General features: G+C 38.6%; 1 protein-coding gene across 4 annotated transcripts in view; it reads left to right on the forward strand.

Annotated features, from left to right (window-relative positions):
• The window catches only part of LOC133623168 (rabphilin-3A-like), a 55841-nt gene that overhangs the window by 12296 nt on the left and 22932 nt on the right, over window positions 1–20613 (forward strand). Inside the window, exons 1-3 of one of the 4 annotated variants that reach the window (XM_061986215.2) lie at window positions 7484–7523; window positions 19943–20033; window positions 20140–20151. In XM_061986215.2, coding sequence (XP_061842199.1) covers window positions 19960–20033; window positions 20140–20151 — 86 coding nt within the window. In that variant the 5' untranslated portion in view covers window positions 7484–7523; window positions 19943–19959. Of the gene's footprint in view, window positions 1–7410; window positions 7524–19942; window positions 20034–20139; window positions 20152–20613 lie in introns of those variants that run through there. The other 3 variants (XM_061986214.2, XM_061986218.1, XM_061986216.1) reach the window with 3 other exon arrangements.

Genomic DNA, 20613 nt, shown 5'->3' on the forward strand with positions numbered 1-20613 from the left:
TGTCTCTTACAAGTTTTTAACTGTACTCATGGGCCACCAGTTGACTAGCCCAAATGATGAAAAAGATAGGACCTAAAATTAAACATTGAGGAACACTCCTAGTATTACTAAAGAAGTTACAACTGACTGCATCTGAAGTAAACAAGCAACAGCAACACCTTAGTTACTGTACATAAATCACATTACAAAAAAAGTAGAGGACTTAAAGGGGTGCCAAGAGGAACGCCTCAGTTATGTAAAGCACAAGTTCTATATTTGCTCGCAAGGTAAAATGTAAATGCCAGAATCTGCCAAAATGTTTACAGTGGTACAAATTCCTTTATAAAACACGAGCAAAAATGTTTGCCTCCCAAGTTTTGAACTGAACTCGGGGTTATTTCTGGGCCAGATTTGGCCCCTAGGCCACCAGTTGAATAGCCCTGGTTTACTCCCATAGTCCACACCCATTCATGTTTGGTTGAATGAAGACTCCACAGGCGTGAATGTGAGTGTGAATGGTTGTTTGTTTTTGTCCAGTGACTGACTGTACCCTGCCTTTCGCAGCTAGGATAGGCTCCAGCTTACTGTTGACCCTGGATACGCTATGAATGGCCTTGGCAGGGGATTTTTGCTCTAGTGCCATTCTAATTTCGTATATGTTGTTGATTTAAGAATGAAACTAAGCCTGAGTGTAAGCCTCTGCATGTGTCTTGGACAGGGCAAAAGGCACAGCAGTAAAGCAGCAGGTCAGCTTGTTGGGCACTGGATGGTCTTTCCTGTTTGTCCTCCAGCAATGCGGGGACTTGGAGCCATGCCCGCGCAGGCAATTTGGTTGCGCCAGTAGAACACTTGTCCATTTCGGCCATGTGGCGTCGTCACAGATGGTTTTCACAGATGGTGCCCGCCAACACTACTGTCTGAGCTCAACATATTTTGTTGGTGCAACACATCTAAAAGACCAGTATCTTTACTGCTTCCCACGCCGAGGATTGTTCTCGCTCCGCACCCGCTGTGGATGTTTGATGAAGATGTGAGAGTCAGAAAGTATACAAAAATGCCTTTTAGAGAGGGGGCGTACGCAGGGTGAACAGCTCTGGGGGTTGAAGTTGTAAATAATTAAGAAATGCTGAGTGATGTTTTCCTCCTGCAGTGAAAGACTGCGTGGTGCAGTGCACCTTAGTCCATGTTCACTGTGCTCCATGCATATGGGGATGACTGGAGTTGTGCCACAAAGTGAGTGAATAGTTGCCCTTTTTAGTTGTTTTTTATTGTATTTTAACTTATCAGCTGTACTGTATGTTATAAATCCTCATGAACCAATCTGAGAAACTTGGTGATGTAATATTTAGCACAGAGAAGATGATTTATTCAATAAATCCTATTTCCAACACCTACTGTAAATAAAATATTAATTGGCTTTTCATCCAAAGCATGTTAAAGCATACTGTTTAAAACAACCATCCTCACAAACACAGTCGGTTGCGGAAATTTGTCAGTTTTTGCTCTTATGTAATACTTCAGAAACATCAGTGCAGAGCTATATTTAGAATTCCTTTTCCTTATTTTAGGCTGTTGACCTGTTTTTACTTACGGTTTTGTTTTGTTTTAACCAACTTCCATCCAGAACAGAAACACAATAGGTACCAAAATAATATATTTCTTTTTTTTAACAATTTGTGAATTTCTCATGACATGGTCATCCCTGACCTATGACTCAGAGTACTATCAATAGTTAGTCGTCATAGTTATTAATTAGACCTCTAAAGAGACTGTCTGAAAATTATTTATTGCTGGGAAATAATATCCATTAAATGCAGTGGCGGGCCGTGCGTTTCCCACCTAGGCCTTCAGTGATGTCCGACTTCAATGATTACCTCTCAAAATACCATAGTTTATGTCACCACATGACCATTGCCAGAGAAATACTATACAAAAACACATTTACTTAGCATTGAATCTCATCAACAGTGTACAAAAAGGGTAATTTTCTGGTGCATTTAAAAATCAATAAACCCGCATCAGCAATTGAAACATATCTTATGTGGTACTGTCAAAATAAAAATTGCAAATAACATATTAAACGTGAAAAAATAAAGAAATAGAATATTTGAACTCAGAATTTGTAGAACCCATTCGATGCCGTGTGAGCCAGTGGTGCCGCTTGTTGTGTGGCGGTCAGTTCCCCATTTCATCGCCGGGACAGCTGAGCTAGCTTCCGGGGTTGGCCGACATCGTCTCACAAGATGTGGTTTCTTTTTAAATATCCTTCTTGAAAATGGCCTTGCAAATACAGTATATGTGTTGTCTAATCATAAAAGATGCAGACGAGGCTTCTTAGCTGAGTTCTTAAAGTTTACTCCTCAATCACATCCAGTTGGCACGGCATGGCCACATTCAACAACCTAAACGGGGCTACTGCGCATGCGCTTCACTACTGTGGCATGTTGGGTAATGGAGTTCTTATGTTACCTAGCTCAAACATCACAATATTTATCTGCCTTACGCCATTGGCGCTAGAAGGCCTTACTGACAACTCGTGATCTGATTGGCTATTGCAATTATCCATCAACTGTATGTGTCCGTTCACTTACAGTGCACAGACGCCCGCATTGTTGATTCTGAAGGCTTTGGGCAGATTTCATACAGAATGGCAACAAAAGATAGCTTAATTCTGACTGGATAAAAACTCTATAACCTAAAAACAACAGCGCTGTAAGGAGCATAATATGACATGAAGAGAATATGAATACTTTTAGATATTTAGGGAAAGTAAATGTAAAATTACTTTTATCTTTAATTATGATCATGATTTCTGGTTATGTTAGGCCAGCAGAGAAGGCCTTGCTGGTCCATGACGGCACACCACTGGTTAAATGGCATATAAATGACAGCGTTGGTCATTTCAAAAAACTGTATTGAGCACTATATTACATTGCAAACTAGATGGCTGCCTCTTTACACAATTCTTTACTTTTTTTTGCCATAATTAATTGTTTTAACATTCATTTACAGAAACAATACATAAAAGCAATTTTGAGTGGTGCAGTTATTTGCATATTATTTTTCATAAAATCCTATTAAATTCTTATTAGAACAGACTGCTGTCATTTATACTGTATGTATTTCTACAGGGGAGAAAACAACAATAATGAAAACAATACATTCTTACACCATATTATGCAAAGTTTTGGTTCATTTTAAAATAGGATCTCATACATATCCTATATGGATTTACAGTAAACCCATCAATCAATCAATCAATCAATCAATGTTTATTTATATAGCCGTAAATCACAAGTGTCTCAAAGGGCAGCACAAGCCACAATGACATCCTCGGTACAGAGCCCACATAAGGGCAAGGAAAAACTCACCCCAGTGGGACGTCGATGTGAATGACTATGAGAAACCTTGGAGAGGACCGCATATGTGGGTAAACCCCCCCTCTATGGGAGACCGAATGCAATGGATGTCGAGTGGGTCTGACATAATATTGTGAGAGTCCAGTCCATAGTGGATCCAACATAATAGTAAGAGTCCAGTCCATAGTGGGGTCAGCAGGAAACCATCCCGAGCGGAGACGGGTCAGCAGCGCAGAGATGTTCCCAACCGATGCACAGGCGAGCGGTCCACCCCGGGTCCCGACTCTGGACAGCCAGCACTTCATCCATGGCCACCGGACCTGTGTGTCTCCCCCTCCACAAGGGATAGGGGGGAGCAGAGGAGAAAAGAAAAGAAACGGCAGATCAACTGGTCTAAAAAAAGGGGGGCTATTTAAAGGCTAGAGAATACAAATGAGTTTTAAGATGGGACTTAAATGCTTCTACTGAGGTAGCATCTCTAACTGTTACCGGGAGGGCATTCCATATTACTGGAGCCCGAATAGAAAACGCTCTATAGCCCGCAGACTTTTTTTGGGCTCTGGGAATCACTAATAAGCCAGAGTTCTTTGAACGCAGATTTCTTGCCGGGACATATGGTACAATACAATCAGCAAGATAAGCTGGAGCTAGACCGTGTAGTATTTTATACGTAAGTAGTAAAACCTTAAAGTCACATCTTAAGTGCACAGGAAGCCAGTGCAGGTGAGCCAGTATAGGCGTAATATGATAAAATGTTCTTGTTATTGTCAAAAGTCTAGCAGCCGCATTTTGTACCAACTGTAATCTTTTAATGCTAGACATAGGGAGACCCGAAAATAATACGTTACAGTAATCGAGACTAGACGTAACGAACGCATGAATAATGATCTCAGCGTCGCTAGTGGATAAAATAGAACAAATTTTAGCGATATTACGGAGATGAAAGAAGGCCGTTTTAGTAACACTCTTAATGTGTGACTCAAACGAGAGAGTTGGGTCGAAGATAATACCCAGATTCTTTACCGAGTCGCCTTGCGTAATTGTTTGGTTGTCAAATGTTAAGGTGGTATTATTAAATAAATGTCGGTGTCTAGCAGGACCGACATTTATCGCTGTTAATTGGTTCCGGGCCTGGCCATAGTAAATTCATTTCTGCAAAGTAGGAATATTTTTAACATAAATAAAATATTTTCATACTGTAGCTAGAGCATAAAAAACTGTTTACGTACCTTCTAAATACACAAGATATACATCTTGAACCTTATTGAAAATGAGACAATCGTATTCATCTAATAGCGTGAATTACGACTTATAAACAACTATTTATTCATGTGAACATTATTGATTATTGGGGCGGTATAGCTCGGTTGGTAGAGCGGCCGTGCCAGCAACTTGAGGGTTGCAGGTTCGATCCCCGCTTCCGCCATCCTAGTCACTGCCCTTGTGTCCATGGGCAATACACTTTACCCACCTGCTCCCAGTGCCACCCACACCGGTTTAAATATAACTTAGATATTGGGTTTCACAATGTAAAGCGCTTTGAGTCACTTGAGAAAAAGCGCTATATAAAAATGTAAGTCATTTATCTAATTTGTTGCAGGAAATGAACAAACAAATGTGTCGGCATTGGTTTGAAACGGAAAAGGGGTAGAATGCTTTTCAGACATGTTGTAATGAGAAATTGGAAATATGAGATGTACCATATTGTAAGTGTTCGCATGTTCAAAATATTCTATAACCATAACAAATATGGTTTTCAACATTATAAGAGTCCTCTTGACACCCTTTAATCATCTTTACACTCTTCTGTTCCAATGCTGAGCCAATCAGTGGCCATGATACTGAACGATTGGTTTGGTCTTTACTAGTGTCCAATGCAGTGTTGATATTTATTGTTAATTTAGATATTTTTATGTTTAATTTTTTGAAATTTAGGATAAAAATAGGTAGATATACTTAAAAAAATAGGCAATAGAGTGAACTCGCAAACTTTGAAGCGTTATGTGGCAAGGGATGACTACAGCATGTCTTTATAGTAATTAGGTATGTATTGATTACCGGTAATGATAAACCGCGGTAAATCTACCGACGGTTAAAACTGTGATTAATAACAGCACGCCGATAAACTAACAGAGCGGTGATACTGCTCCTTTTTTTGCAGAGGCGATCTAGCGCGCTAATCGCTAGGTAGCTTAAATGTTAACATGAATACAGCACAAGACACATTCATGTTTTTACCCATTACAAACATCTAAGTTTGTATATAAACATTGTTGTCTGAGCATTTAAGATATTCAATTGTGCACATTGAATAGAAGAAAATAAACATTTTCAAACACAACACGACATTCATTCATGTGGTTCTTAAGAATAATATTTAATATTATTAAAAAGTGGTTAATAGATTACAGTATGTTATTTGAACCGCCATAATTTTGGTCACAATTACCGCGATATGTAATTTTCATATCATTAGATCTCTAATAGTAGTAAATAATAAATGATCAGCGAGCACGTGAATGCTATTATCGCCTCAGCTAAATAAGCACTACCAGTGTATACATTAATTTAGACAGAATAGATTAATACATTGTGAATAGTTGCACGTGGCAGCAAAGCTGTTAAAATTGAGATAGGAAATAACACGCCGTGCTTAAACATTTATGATCTCTCGCTACTTGAAAAAACATGTGTATTACCATTATCACCCCATGAGCTGTATTGATATTCTGCATTGACATGACCATAAGTCAGGCATCTACTTAGCATTATGCCTCCGGAAAATGGTTTTGCAAAAAGTGCTGATGTGAACTTGCAGGGACTCTTTGTGGATGGTTGGAGGGAAAGCTGTAAAAAGTCATTATATGCCAGTTCTAGCCCAGGGCAACAAAATAAAAGATGGTGGCCTGATGAAAGATAAAGCAAACCAAAGCGATGTTGGGGAATTTATACATCGATCTTTGATTCTCATTAACCCATTTCAGAAATGTCCTCCTTTGAGTATCGCCAGGGAATTCTTGTCCTGGAATATGAATAAATTGATTCAGTGTCATTATATACTGCGATATACTGCAAATAGGACAAGAGGGAATTTTAAAGACTGACATGGTTGCCGTTCTAATTTTTAAAGTGTGTTAAAGTGTAAATATAGTTGACCACTAACCTTTACTTTGGGATTGTTTTACTCAGCCCAGTTTCTTTGCACGTTATTGAAAATGAAGTAATTTGTATGCTAGTGTTTTTAAACCTTTTTTTGAGCCAAAGTTTATTTTTTCATTGAAAAAATCATGAAGGACACCGCCAGCAGAAAATGTTACGAATGAAACTCAGTAGCCTATATTGCCAATGTAAAGTCCTTCTAACCAAATAACTGACACAATTGTTCATATGAATTTAAACCATAACAGTCCGTGCATCACTAATTCTCTTGTCTTAATGTACGCCGATAAAACAATTAGCTACTTGCTGCCACCTACTGGTATTAGTATTAGTATTACATGGTTACTCTGCCGATCTCTAGACAGCACATACACTCAACAATGGTACATTATTTGCAGATTGTGATTATCGGTTTGCGAAAAATATTTTTTTAGACCATTGAGGTGAAATTGCATAACTTCCCACGGCACACAAAGGTTGAAAAACACTACCTTAGACCATGTAGAAATCTGTTAAGAACAACAGGATGTTAAATTAATATGAAATAATTGAAGGGTTTTTGCCTTTACAGCAAATCTCATACAAAAATCTTGACAGCGGATGTTTAAAAAATTCCTAAATGGTTTTGCAACCACAGCTCACTGTTCAAATATCAAAATTAGAGTCATGACAGGTTTGGACTTGTACTTACTGTATGTTCCATGTGTTTTGTATGATTTCCTTTCCATTGGTCTTATTCTCAGTTCTACTTCCTGTTTGTCTCCTTTTGTCACCTGCTCTCCATTCTGAATGCCGGCTTCCTCACCTGTCCCTGATTGGCAATCGGCACACACCTGTTCCTGGTTTCCAATTGGGATTCTTTATATAGATCATTGTTTTGCTGTGTTTGCTTTGAACCTCCACGCAGCGTAGCTTTCCATAATGCTTGCTCTGTCTATTTTACCTTTTTTTGCACTTCTCTGCTGATCTATATTTTGTCATTAAATACTTTTTACCTGCACTTCACCGGCCGTTTCCGGGTTCCGGGTAAGACCAATACAACCGTGACATGTTCCAAGCCCTGCTACATCTGGAATGTAAAACATATATTCTTATTTGAATACCACTATTCTTTGCTAAATGCCTTAAATACATTATTGTACCATAATACCGATAAGTCTTAATTATTGGCTGTCGTTTAATAATACAACCAATATTTTTTAATTAAAGTATTTGTAAAAAAAACCCATCTGTCCTGTTAGGCTCTTAGATCTATAACAGGGGTGTCAAACGTACGGCCCGCGGGCAGGATCAGGCCCGCGAACAGGTTTTATCCGGCCCGCGGGATGAGTTTGCTAAGTATACAAATTAACCTGAAAATTTTGAATGAAAGAAACAGCTGTTCTATATGTGCCTACTGGATGTTGCAATAGCAATTCTTTGTATCTCTGTAGATCAGGGGTCACCAACCTTTTTGAAACCAAGAGCTACTTCTTGGGTACTGATTAATGCGAAGGGCTACCAGTTTGATACACACTTAAATAAATTGCCAGAAATAGCCAATTTGCTCAATTTACCTTTAACTCTATGTTATTATTAATAATTAATGATATTTATCTTTGTGGAAACACTGATCATCTTAATACTTTCTCACAATAAATATGTATAGAAACAGATAAATATCAATATGCAACACTTTATTTTTATATTTGCACATTTTTCAAATTGAACATTTTCAAATGATCACTTCTAAGACAGTCTTGTGAAATCAAAATATCCAATTTTAACTAGCTAGCCACTAACATTTTTTAACAAATCATGAATTACTTTGCACCATGTTTGTACAAATAATAACTCATGTAAAATACAAAGATCAACTCTCAAATGTTTAAATAAATCATGTCACACTTTGAACTGGACACCAAATCTGTTATGTTTCTTTGTCAGTTAGTGAAGACCAAGTCTTTAAAATATTTTTTTGGATTTTCAAATTCTATTTGAGTTTTGTCTCTCTTAGAATTAAAAATTTCGAGCAAAGCGAGACCAGCTTGCTAGTAAATAAATAAAGTTTAAAAAATAGAAGCAGTTCACTGGTAAGTGCTGCTATTTGAGCTATTTTTAGAACAGGCCAGCGGGCTACTCATCTGGTCCTTACGGGCGACCTGGTGCCCGCGGGCACCGCGTTGGTGACCCCTGCTATAGATGATGGTACATGTGTACAAAATAAACCACATGATGTTAGTACATCAATCGAGGAAAATGATCGAACTACATACATAACATACTGTAATTTGATTTTGATATAATGTTTTTATCTTGATAGATTGAACATTAACACCAATGAGTTGACTGATGAACATTAGACTTAGACTTAGACAAACTTTAATGATCCACAAGGGAAATTGTTCCACACAGTAGCTCAGTTACAATGATGGAAAGTATAAGGATGGAAAGGACAATGCAGGTATGAATAGATTAAATATAGCGATATAAAATATAACATATATACGTAATATTTACATAATATATGTACAGTATATTATATGTTCTGATATATTATATTATGTCTATATCATATATAAAATAACAATTACCATGTACAATATTACAGTATATGTGACAGCTGCAGCATAAAATAGAGAGTAAATCCAGCAGAAAATAGACATTAAAAACAAAGACAAGTAGCTAACATAGAAGGTGTGAGGTAATAGACAGATATCATCTCTTGCTGTATGGCGAGTGATTATACAGCTGGATGGAGTGCGGAATGAAGGAGTTCTTGAATCGAACACTGTGGGAACGAAGCTGAAGGAGCCTGTTGGGGTGTGAACTCCTTATCACATCATTTATTCAGAAAATATAAATAACGACAAATAAAGATAGAATACTATTAACCGCAACATGTAAGTGTAAAAAAAAACAACATTATGATTTGTACATTGTCAGAATGTGCTTGTTCTATTTATAAACACAGAAAACAATCTGAAGTTGTATTTATTTTTAAGTTATCGTTCAGGGATTTCAGTCCGGCCCACATGGGAGTAGATTTTTCTCCATGTGGGCTCTGATCTAAAATGAGTTTGACACTCCTGATCTATTAGGATCCATCCATCATCACTCCATAATTGTTCTGCATGCCTTGTCACCTTGCCTGCATTCATAGCACAGATGAACGGCAACATCTTTTAAGAACGTTTGCTCGACCTGACGCTTTTACTTCAGTGGGTCTGCAGTAATGAGTCATACACCTGCTATTCAAAGTCACATCACTCTCTGCTAGTGGCTGATTTAAAGCATTCCCTTGGACTAACTAAGGAGAGTGCACGGCTGTCTTACTGAAAATGGCTAACCGATGCTTTGTGCACATGGTGGGCTGGGGGCTACAGATGCGGATATGTATTGACAATCCTCTCTGACCCACAGACCACTTTCTAAACGAGTTCTTTCTTCCTCCACATAACATTTTATACAGAAGAACTGCTGCTGCTTGCGTAACTTGATATCTGACCATACATTTGAAGAGTATCATGGTGCTCTCACATGATATTTCCTGTTGTTACACACATATGTATCCCCCTATTTCCTTTTCTATATTGTGGGCTAAAATGCCAGACATCGCGGCAGCTTTTTCAATAAGTTGCAGCAAAATTTGTGATATTTTGAGACCTCTTTTTTTCAGTAAAAATGATTCAACTTGTGAATTTAGGAATTTGTTATCAATATTTTAAGTGTTACTTGTAACCTTAACCTCAGGAAGCACATGATTTCACAAACATGGCAAAACAAAAACTGTATTGTTTTACTCTTTTTACACCACACAAACTTATTAGAAGACACTAAATGGCACAAAATCCCATAATCAAATCACGGTACAATATTAATTAATTATGAATAATTGCAATAATTTATTACCGTATTTTTCAGACTATAAGTCGCCGTTTTTTTTATAGTTTGGCCGGGGGTTAGACTTATACTCAGGAGCGACTTATGTGTGAAATTATTAACACATTAGCGTAAAATATCAAATAATATTATTCAGCTCATTCACGTAAGAGACTAGACGTATAAGATTTCATGGGATTTAGCGATTAGGAGTGACAGATTGTTTGGTAAACGTATAGCATGTTCTATATGTTAGTTATTTGAATGACTCTTACCATAATATGTTACGTTAACATACCAGGCACGTTCTCGGTTGGTTATTTATGCCTCATATAACGTACACTTATTCAGCCTGTTGTTCACTATTCTTTATTTATTTTAAATTGCCTTTCAAATGTCTATTCTTGGTGTTGGGTTTTATCAAATAAATTTCCCCAAAAAATGCGACGTATACTCCAGTGCGACTTATATATGTTTTTTCCCTTCTTAATTATGCATTTTCGGCCGGTGCGACTTATACTCCGGAGCGACTTATACTCCGAAAAATACAGTACTATTACTGAAATAAACACCACCAAAGCCTTTCCTTTTATCGGCTGTCTGCGCTATCGTCCACAAGTTGCAGAAATGATCTGTGTATGTTTTAGACTTAAAAAGTTTTTGTCCATCTTAAACATGAATTTATGTTCCAACATATTTTGCATGTTTGGAGCATTTAACTGTTGAGTGAGAATGTTTGTTGGTATATAGGAGAGGATGAGAAATTATCACACTAATTGGCTCTATAGTGACCTCGCAAACGCTCGGTGAATTGGTCGTTTTGTCAAGATCTTCATTCCATTGTAGAGTTTGAACCATCATACAGCTGCTCCCTGGTGATGGGTAACCAACTTGTGGCTGGATGCTGCAGTAGCATCAAACATAAAAAGCCCACACTCATTCTAATCTTCTTCTTTTTTTTTTTTTTTGTCCTGTCCAGCTACTCAGGCAAATCATATTGTTGATGTAGATGCCCATATCGGCTGTACAAATTTACTTTAGAAAAGAAAAGTGTGGGATACTTCTCTTGTTGCCTTATTTGTATTTGACTTTATTAAATAGATTTATATTATTATTTGGTGCAGCCGGCCCGGAGCTGGAGGGGATAGAAAGAGGAAAAAAAGGAAGACAGAGGGGGAAATTGTGGGGGACAAGAGGGGGATAAGACAGAGAGACAACAGCAAACAACAATAACAACAACAACAACAATAGAACAACATCAGCAAATAGGATATGTACAAATATGATGGTAAAAGTGATAGCAAAGAAGCAGTTAGTGAAATAAATAATACAGAAATGACAATTAGCATTATTACATTACAAATGGAGCAATACAAATACCAATAGAAATAGCACTATTGATAATGAATAATAACAATAGTTACCTCTATTATCAACAATACAATTGTTCAAATGCAACAATACATATATGTAATGATAACTTGAAGTACAAAACAAAGCAGATAAATGGAGGTGAAGAAAGAGAAGCCAACTATATTAACCTTGTAGATGGTTATAGTAACAATAGGTTAAGCTTTGTCAGTGTGTCATGTGTTACCCAGTTTCCCGTAGGGCAACAATGTTAATATGTTTCATTAAACGTGATTATATGTATGTTTGGAGCATTTAACTGTTGAGCGGGAATTTTTGTTGGTAAATAAGAGACGATGAGAAATTATCACATTAATTGGCGCTATCGCGACCTCGCAATCGCTCGGTGAATTGGTCATTTTGTCAAGATCTTCATTCCATTGTAGGGTTTTTTACCATCAGCTGCAGAACAAGACAGCTGCTCCCTGGTGATGGGTAACTAACTTGTGGCTGGATGCTGCAGTAGCATCAAATAGGAAAAGCCCACACCCTTTCTACTCTTCTTGACAATACAGCAAGTTTGCTGTTATTCTCACAGTCCCACAGGTAGGGCATTGACAGATTATGAGCTCTGGTGTTCCATCCAGTGAGCAGCAGAGTGAAAGAGGGTGTGATCTTACTGCCCTGGAATGATTGCATTAGAGAAGCTGTTGACAGGGGAAAGCTATTGATTTTTCTTTTGAACATTTTCACTGTTCATTCCTTTTACTGCTATACAGTGACTGCACTCTCGCCGTCATGCACCAGCACAGTCCTCGACACAATGCTTCTGAGGCTCTCTGTCGCTGCAGCCTGCAGTGTCTCTCAATATAATGCTACCTACCCCCAGGACATACTGCACCTGACACTTGCCCAAAGGCTTTCGTGGGGAATTCAAACAGTTGATTTACTATCACCAGTGTCATGTGTCATCCTTATCACTAAATTGTGTTCTTGTCTTTTTTTTGGTTCCTTTATGTTCGTAATTGATCATCATCAACTATTCTTGGACTCTTTAGCAGCGGTGAGTCATTTCTAGGCTACAAATTATCTACCCAGTTGGAATGACAATACCACACCCCTTGCCCATGAACAGACACATAAAAGGAATGATCGAGATTTTTTTTCATGTAGACATCATAACAAGGAAAGGCCTAATTTGGATGAAGGAGAAGTACAGACAGCAATCAAGAGGATTATAAAGTGGCACTATTCTGCTTGTTTTAGAGGCTTTTCACATGATCCCAATGAGGTATAAAGACTGTTTATTTTGATAAAATACTGAATAAACCTCAAGCTGTGCAAAGTGTAAATCTGCATATATCTCCTCTCGTTCGACATGCTCGAATTCCACAGCCTCTTCCACCGTCCACGCCAACTAAAACTATAAAGACAAATTTGATATAATTGTATTAATATTGTGCCTTGACAATAGCAGAGAAACCGTGATAGTGAGGTGGGTCGTTAGCCCCCCTTAAAACCAAAAATACTTCCATCGCTGCCTTACTCCAGTTTAGGGACACATTTTTTGCATATGAAAAAACACTTTCTAGTAGGAATGTCAATCTTACAAGAACCTGTAATTCCATTCAGATTTTTGGTGTGATGATTCGATTCAGAATTAATTATCGATGCAAACTGATTCTCATTCTCGAATAAAGGGTGCCAATTCCAGGATTAACAGCATTCCTGTATAAACTAGACTAGGGGTGCACACACTTTTTCAGCAGGCAAGCTAGAATATTCAATTGAAATTAATTAACTTGGTAGCTTTTTCACTGAGACGCACATTTGTTTTTAGTGCAGGCAGAGAGGATGTAGAGTGCAGCACTTTTATTGTGAAGGCAGTCACTGTGTGGTTGGTCTTTGAGCTCTCGACGTAGGTTGTGTTGTGTCAGTAAGACAAGAGTGAGTTCAAATAAAGTGCCTCTCGAGTTTCTGCCTGCCATCTTGTCTTCGTATTGAGTTTGCACCTCATCAGCGGCCATATTACGAGACCCGATTTCCGAACTCTAAATGGGTGAATTTTGGCGAATTAAACGCCTTTCTATTATTCGCTCTCGTAGCGATGACGTCACGTTGTGACGTCACATCGGGAAGCAATCCCCCATTTTCGTTTATGTTGGATCCACTATGGACTAGACTCTCACATTATTATGTCAGACCCACTTGACATTCATTGCATTCGGGGGGGGTTACCCACATATGCGGTCCTCTCCAAGGTTTCTCATAGTCATTCACATCGACGTCCCACTGGGGTGAGTTTTTCCTTGCCCTTATGTGGGCTTTGTACCGAGGATGTCGTTGTGGCTTGTGCAGCCCTTTGAGACACTTGTGATTTAGGGCTATATAAATAAACATTGATTGATTGATTGATTGATTTTCTCAAACACCGAGTCAAATCAGCTCTGTTATTTTCCGTTTTTTCGACTGTTTTCCGTACCTTGGAGACATCATGCCTCGTCGGTGTGTTGTCGGAGGGTGTAACAACACGAACAGGGACGGATTCAAGTTGCACCAGTGGCCCAAAGATGCGAAAGTGGCAAGAAATTGGACGTTTGTTCCGCACACTTTACCGACGAAAGCTATGCTACGACCGAGATGGCAAGAATGTGTGGATATCCTGCGACACTCAAAGCAGATGCATTTCCAACGATAAAGTCAAAGAAATCTGCCGCCAGACCCCCATTGAATCTGCCGGAGTGTGTGAGCAATTCAGGGACAAAGGACCTCGGTAGCACGGCAAGCAATGGCGGCAGTTTGTTCCCGCAGACGAGCGAGCTAAACCCCCTGGATGTCTTGGCTCACACCGTCCCTTATGCCACCGAAGATGATCAAGAGAAGAATATCGACCCTAGCTTCCCTGGCCTGCTGACATAAACTCCAAAACTGGACAGATCAGCTTTCAGGAAAAGAGAGCGGATGAGGGTATGTCTACAGAATATATTAATTGATGAAAATTGGGCTGTCTGCACTCTCAAAGTGCATGTTGTTGCCAACTGTATTTCATATGCTGTAAACCTAGTTCATAGTTGTTAGTTTCCTTTAATGCCAAACAAACACATACCAATCGTTGGTTAGAAGGCGATCGCCGAATTCGTCCTCGCTTTCTCCCGTGTCGCTGGCTGTCGTGTCGTTTTCGTCGGTTTCGCTTGCATACGGTTCAAACCGATATGGCTCAATAGCTTCAGTTTCTTCTTCAATTTCGTTTTCGCTACCTGCCTCCACACTACAACCATCCATTTCAATACATGCGTAATCGGTTGAATCGCTTAAGCCGCTGAAATCCGAGTCTGAATCCGAGCTAATGTCGCTATAGCTTGCTGTTCTATGCGCCATGTTTGTTTGTGTTGGCATCACTATGTGTCGTCACAGGAAAATGGACGGGTGTATATAACGATGGTTAAAATCAGGCACTTTGAAGCTTTTTTTAGGGATATTGCGTGATGGGTAAAATTTTGAAAAAAACTTAGAAAAATAAAATAAGCCACTGGGAACTGATTTTTAATGGTTTTAACCCTTCTGAAATTGTGATAATGTTCCCCTTTAATGTTATGTGCATTTATAAAAAGAGACTAAAGGTAATAAATCTTTGTTTATTAACTATTTTCCTTAAAAGACGCATTAAGGCGAGAAAGTGTTTTATTTGGTTACTCGATTAATCGAAAAAATTAATCAATAGATTACTCAATTACTAAAATAATCGATCGCTGCAGCCATAGCTGACTGTTTCTTTCTCTTTAATGCAAAAACATTAACCACATCTAAAGTCAGCTTGCTAACGTTAGCAGCACGTCAAACCTGGGGCTTGCTTCAACAAAAAATGTGAAATGTTTTTTTTTAAAATTGATTATCAATTTTGGGAAGTTTCAGAATCATAAATCGCAAGTCGCGACATTCATTTTTTCGGCACGCTACTTTTTAGCTGCCATTTTCAAGAAAATGCTACAAACTCTACTCCACAGCGTTTTAAGATAACCGATGTTCTGCCGAGATTTGGAATTCATGCACCCCCCTGCATCTGAATAAACAGAATGTGGAAATGCAATTGCACATTGAAGGCACTCACATGTAAATAAAATGTTGCACCAACACATTTTTTTGTCATTTAATAATATACACTTTTCACACATCAAAATATCAAATGTATGAATTATGAGGTTATGTTTTTTTATGCAGGGAAACCGAAAGTGCTCCCAGCATACCTTGCAGTACTTGATTTTCAACATCTTCACATAAAACCATGACCTAATAATTTGTACATTAGACAGTTTTAGTTATGTGTGAAACATGAATATTAAATTACAAAATATAAAAAAATATAGCGATATTTAGTATGATGATTGCGCTGTAAGATTCCTTCAATGCGCAGTTACATTTCCGCATTACTTTGACTCATACGCATGCGCAGATAAAGGGAGTGCATGAATTCATGAATTCCCATAGGCAGTAATACATCACCATACAACAGTGATGTCCATTTATGAACATTGGTTGAGGTCAGGGCTCTGAAGTTCTTCCACACAAGTTCTTCATGTACCTTGCTCTGTGCATTGGGCCACAGTCTTGTCGGAAAGGACCTTCCCCAAACTGTTCCCTCAAATTAGATGTATTAGTCAAAATAAACACTATAATAATGAACATAAAAGCATGTGCAAAAAATATATATTTTTTTGTCATCCAAAATGGTTAAATCCTCACTGTGCAATTTCAAAAGCTCACATCCTTTTGTGTTACCAGTGTTACATTGCACCGTCTGTTTCTATGATGCATGGTGATTAGCAAACTGCAAACAAATTCCTCACAGTTTTCCTAAGAGGTGCTAAAATAATGAATGCTGCTTTGTATCTGTTATGTAAAACAAGCATATATCGAAGCCAAATATTTCACATTAATTTAAAAATATATCTGTTTCTTCCTATTACACCCAGAAAAAAATCATATTATTGTAGTACAGTAAAATTTTGTGTATAAGATATTTAGTTTTGATTTGCGTTTGTGTTGGATGTATTTAGTCATGCTTCTCCTTCTTTTTGCGTATGAGGCAGCTACTGTATGCAGTTTGGTTCAGGCGTTGCAGCGAGCTCACTGTGTCAGGGTTGGGGTTGAGCAGGTCAAGGAGTGTGTCCTCAGGTGGGCGTAGGGTGGGGCACTCAGAGAGTATGTGGTGTGCAGTCTGCTCAGTGTGGCCACATATGCAGGCTGCTAAATTGGCTCAGCACCCAGCGGTACATGTCAGTTGAAATGGCCAACTCCAGTTCCTAATCGTTTTAGAGTTATCCATTCTCTGCGAGGCATGTTTTCCTCTGGTGGCAACAATGTGTTAGGGCATACTGTAAATTGAGTGGGTCGTAGGGTCTCCTGCCACCCAGTTCTCCATCTGTTAAGGATGTTGATATTGGAGCCGCGAAGAGCTGCTGCATGACGGTAGAAAGGGCGGTGAGAAGGCAGGCGTTTGCGGTCCAGTTGAGAGTTCTGAACAAGGTTGCGTAGGGGATGGTTCACATCCAGCAAGGCCTTGCTCACCAGTCTCCGTGTGAGTGGTCTTCTGTGCCAAGAGTCGCAGGTGTAATGCCGGCTAACACTGGCAGGAAATCAGTTTGGGTGGGTCGTAGGCAGTCACTGATGATTCTCAATGTGTTGTAGAGTGATGTGTCTAGCTTTTTAGTGTGTACACTTCGGCACCCTGCTCGAGTGGCATATTCTGCTGCACTAGAGACTAGGGCCAGAGCGCCAGTGTGAAGGGTGGACGTATTGCCTCAAAGGGCTGCACAAACCACAACGACATCCTTGGCTCTGATCCAACATCAGGGCAAGAAAAGACTCAACCCAATGGGCACAAATTAGAAAGCTTGGAAGGGATCGCAGATGTGCCATGTTCAGCTCGTCTCCAGGTCTTGAGATAGGCTGCTACCAGTGCTATGTCTGCCGGAAGCACATTTTATACTTTCGAAGAGCATCTGTCAGTGTGAAGAAGAGCGAGGTCGTCGGCATATCTGTTCTGCAGAGATGTTATGCATGGCAGGTCACTAATGTAAATGTTAAATAACATTGGGGCCAGTACTGATCCTTGGTGCATTAGTCATGCTTTAATGCGCCAATGTATCCGATCAATACATTGATGAATGGGGTGAGGTTGGTTGATTGGGCTTTAAATATGAATCCTGGAAGTGTGCTCATGTACTGTAGCAGTTGGTCTAGTGCAGGGCTTTTAAAACTGGCTGCACCATACCAGCCCCCGAGTTTATTTCAAAACTTGGGAGACAAACATTTTTGAAGCAAACTCCTAAAAACACATAAGGTGCTCTTGTAGTTTAGAGTAACTTGGACCAAGATAAACCCATTGGCAGATCCTTGCATTTAATTTTACCCTTGATAACAAACTTGTGATTTACATAACTAAGCAAGGCGTTCCTCAAGTCACCCCTTTTGAGTCCTCTCCTTTTCGACAGTAACAAACGTTTTTCCTAATGTGATTTATGTCAGTCAGTCTGTCTCAGTTTATTTCGAACATGCATACAATGCAATTACAATCACATATTTCCGGTTGCTTCATTACAGCATGTCTGGAAAGGAGTAGGAAGAAGCAGAAGCAGTTTATTTAATCCTACACCTTTTAGAAACATAGCAGTTTTCTCCCATTTGTTCTCTATTGTAACAGAACAATGAATAAATGAATGAGTAAATACATTTTTATACAACAAATAAGTAAACAAATATTAAATACATAAATAAATATTATACATTTAAACATATACACAATAGTTAAAGTTGTCATAATTTAGTAGTTAAGTAATTTATGGTTTGTCTAGGAGACGAATGAGATAATTTTTTTTTTTCTTAATTCAAGATGTTTATCATAATTCTTCTTCTTTGTGCGAACACTTATAGTTTGAACAGTTTCTTAAACTGAATCATATTAGTACTTTGTTTGATTTCCTTGCTTAATCCATTCCATAATTTAATTCCATACACGGATATGCTAAAGGTCTTAAGTGTTATACGTGCATACAACTGTTTTAAATTAGCTTTTTCCTCCAAGGTTATATTTCTCCTTTTTAGTTGACAAGAATTGTTGTACATTCTTTGGTAGCAGGTTATAGTTTGCTTTGTGCATCATTTTAACTGTTTGCAAATGCACCAAGTTGTTGAATTTCAACATTTTTAATTCAATAAATCAAGTGTTTGTATATCCAGCATGAAGTATTATTCTAACTTATCTTTTTTGTAACACCATTAGTGAATGAAGTGTACTTTTATATTCATTTCCCCATTTCTAAACAATAACTCAGATATGGTAGCATTAGCGAGCAGTAGAAATATGGAGTGCATGTAGCTTATATGTAAGTGAGGTGTTGCTGTACCTTGTTTACTTCAGATGCAGTCTGTAGTCATTTGTTCAACTTCTTTAGTTGTACTAGTGGTGTTACTCAAGGTTCCATTTTAGGTCCTCTCTTTTTTATCATTTGGGCTATTCAACTGTTGGTCCGCAAGTTTAGTTGTAAAAACATTTTTGATGTAGATTCTTAAACAGTGCTGTTATAAAGATAATTTTTGACTAGCAGCCTGTAACTCTGACAAACTAAATAGACCAAAATCAAATGTCTACTGTAGAGGATGCTGGTTCTGTAGAGGATGCTGGTTCTCTGGAATATACAAAATGGAACTAATGAACTAGTGAAGGGAGAAGTCCTGCCCGCACAACAATTTAGATGAATAGCCCTGGTCTCAGTAGATATTTGATCGCTATTCCAGGCCTGTGACTTTGCATAAAGCAAGCAAATGAATGGAAAAGTGATTATAAGCTGAATCATTGATTTACATCTGTCATGATGGCAATGAACATGAGGTCATCATTTATGCACCTTTGACATATCCCCCACTATATCTTTCCAGTAATGAAATGCATCGGGTAGGCTGCCAATTAAAGCTCAGCACTGTTCAGGCCCATTTGGACCAAATGTCCTCTGTGATGACTGAGCAAACCGGCGTGGCAGTTAAGTTAGTGCTGCATAAGCATCAGATACAGAAACAAACGGCTAAATTTAAATTAGAACTAATCATTCTCCTAATGACTCTTGACTGTACTTGTCAGAACCCTCACTATTAATTCCCGCCAATTAAGCAGAAGGAAGTGGATAACAGTCTTACCTTTTTATGAAACAAATCTAATCTGGTTTTCATTTGTTTTACAGAATGTGTTAGTGGTGCCATGACTGAGACGGTGATGAGCAGCAGCTCAGATCGCTGGGTGTCCAACGACAGGCAGGGAACCATGCACGCTAGGTGAGCACGATAATCAGCACGTCGTGTTGTCGTTCGGTTGCACAGTTGGAAAAGACTAATCTTTTGTTTCCACCTGCATCCCTCTGATGTTTGATCTGTGACACAGTGATAAAGAGCAGTAAGTAGATACACTCCTACACTATCTGTCTCATCGCTCCCTCTGCACTGTGTTTATCTGCTCCCCGACTGTAGAGGAGGGAGCGTTGTGTTCATAGCGTGAACGCACTTTGTAGATGAATATGTGTATATTTACTGTACTGTACAGTGTACACCATCAACATTAGTACATTCTCAAAAAAAAAAAATTGTACAATGCTTGTCGCTGGTTGTGTATCTTTTTCTGTACCCTTCAGTCCAGGTCCATATGTGTGCCTTTTTAAGTTGTACCAGTTACAGTGCGATAGTTATAAACCTATGCATCCTAAAGTGCTTCACATAGCAGGAACCTCTGAAATAGCTGATCGATATCTTAATTTCCGCTCGGGGATTAATAAGGTATTTCTGATTCTGATTCTGATAGTGTCAGGATGATTTAAACGTTTGCTTGAAGCCATATAGTCACTACTGCCTAGTTTCTCTT

The sequence above is a fragment of the Nerophis lumbriciformis genome, linkage group LG12 (assembly GCF_033978685.3).
Source record: "Nerophis lumbriciformis linkage group LG12, RoL_Nlum_v2.1, whole genome shotgun sequence".
Lineage (NCBI taxonomy): Eukaryota > Metazoa > Chordata > Actinopteri > Syngnathiformes > Syngnathidae > Nerophis > Nerophis lumbriciformis.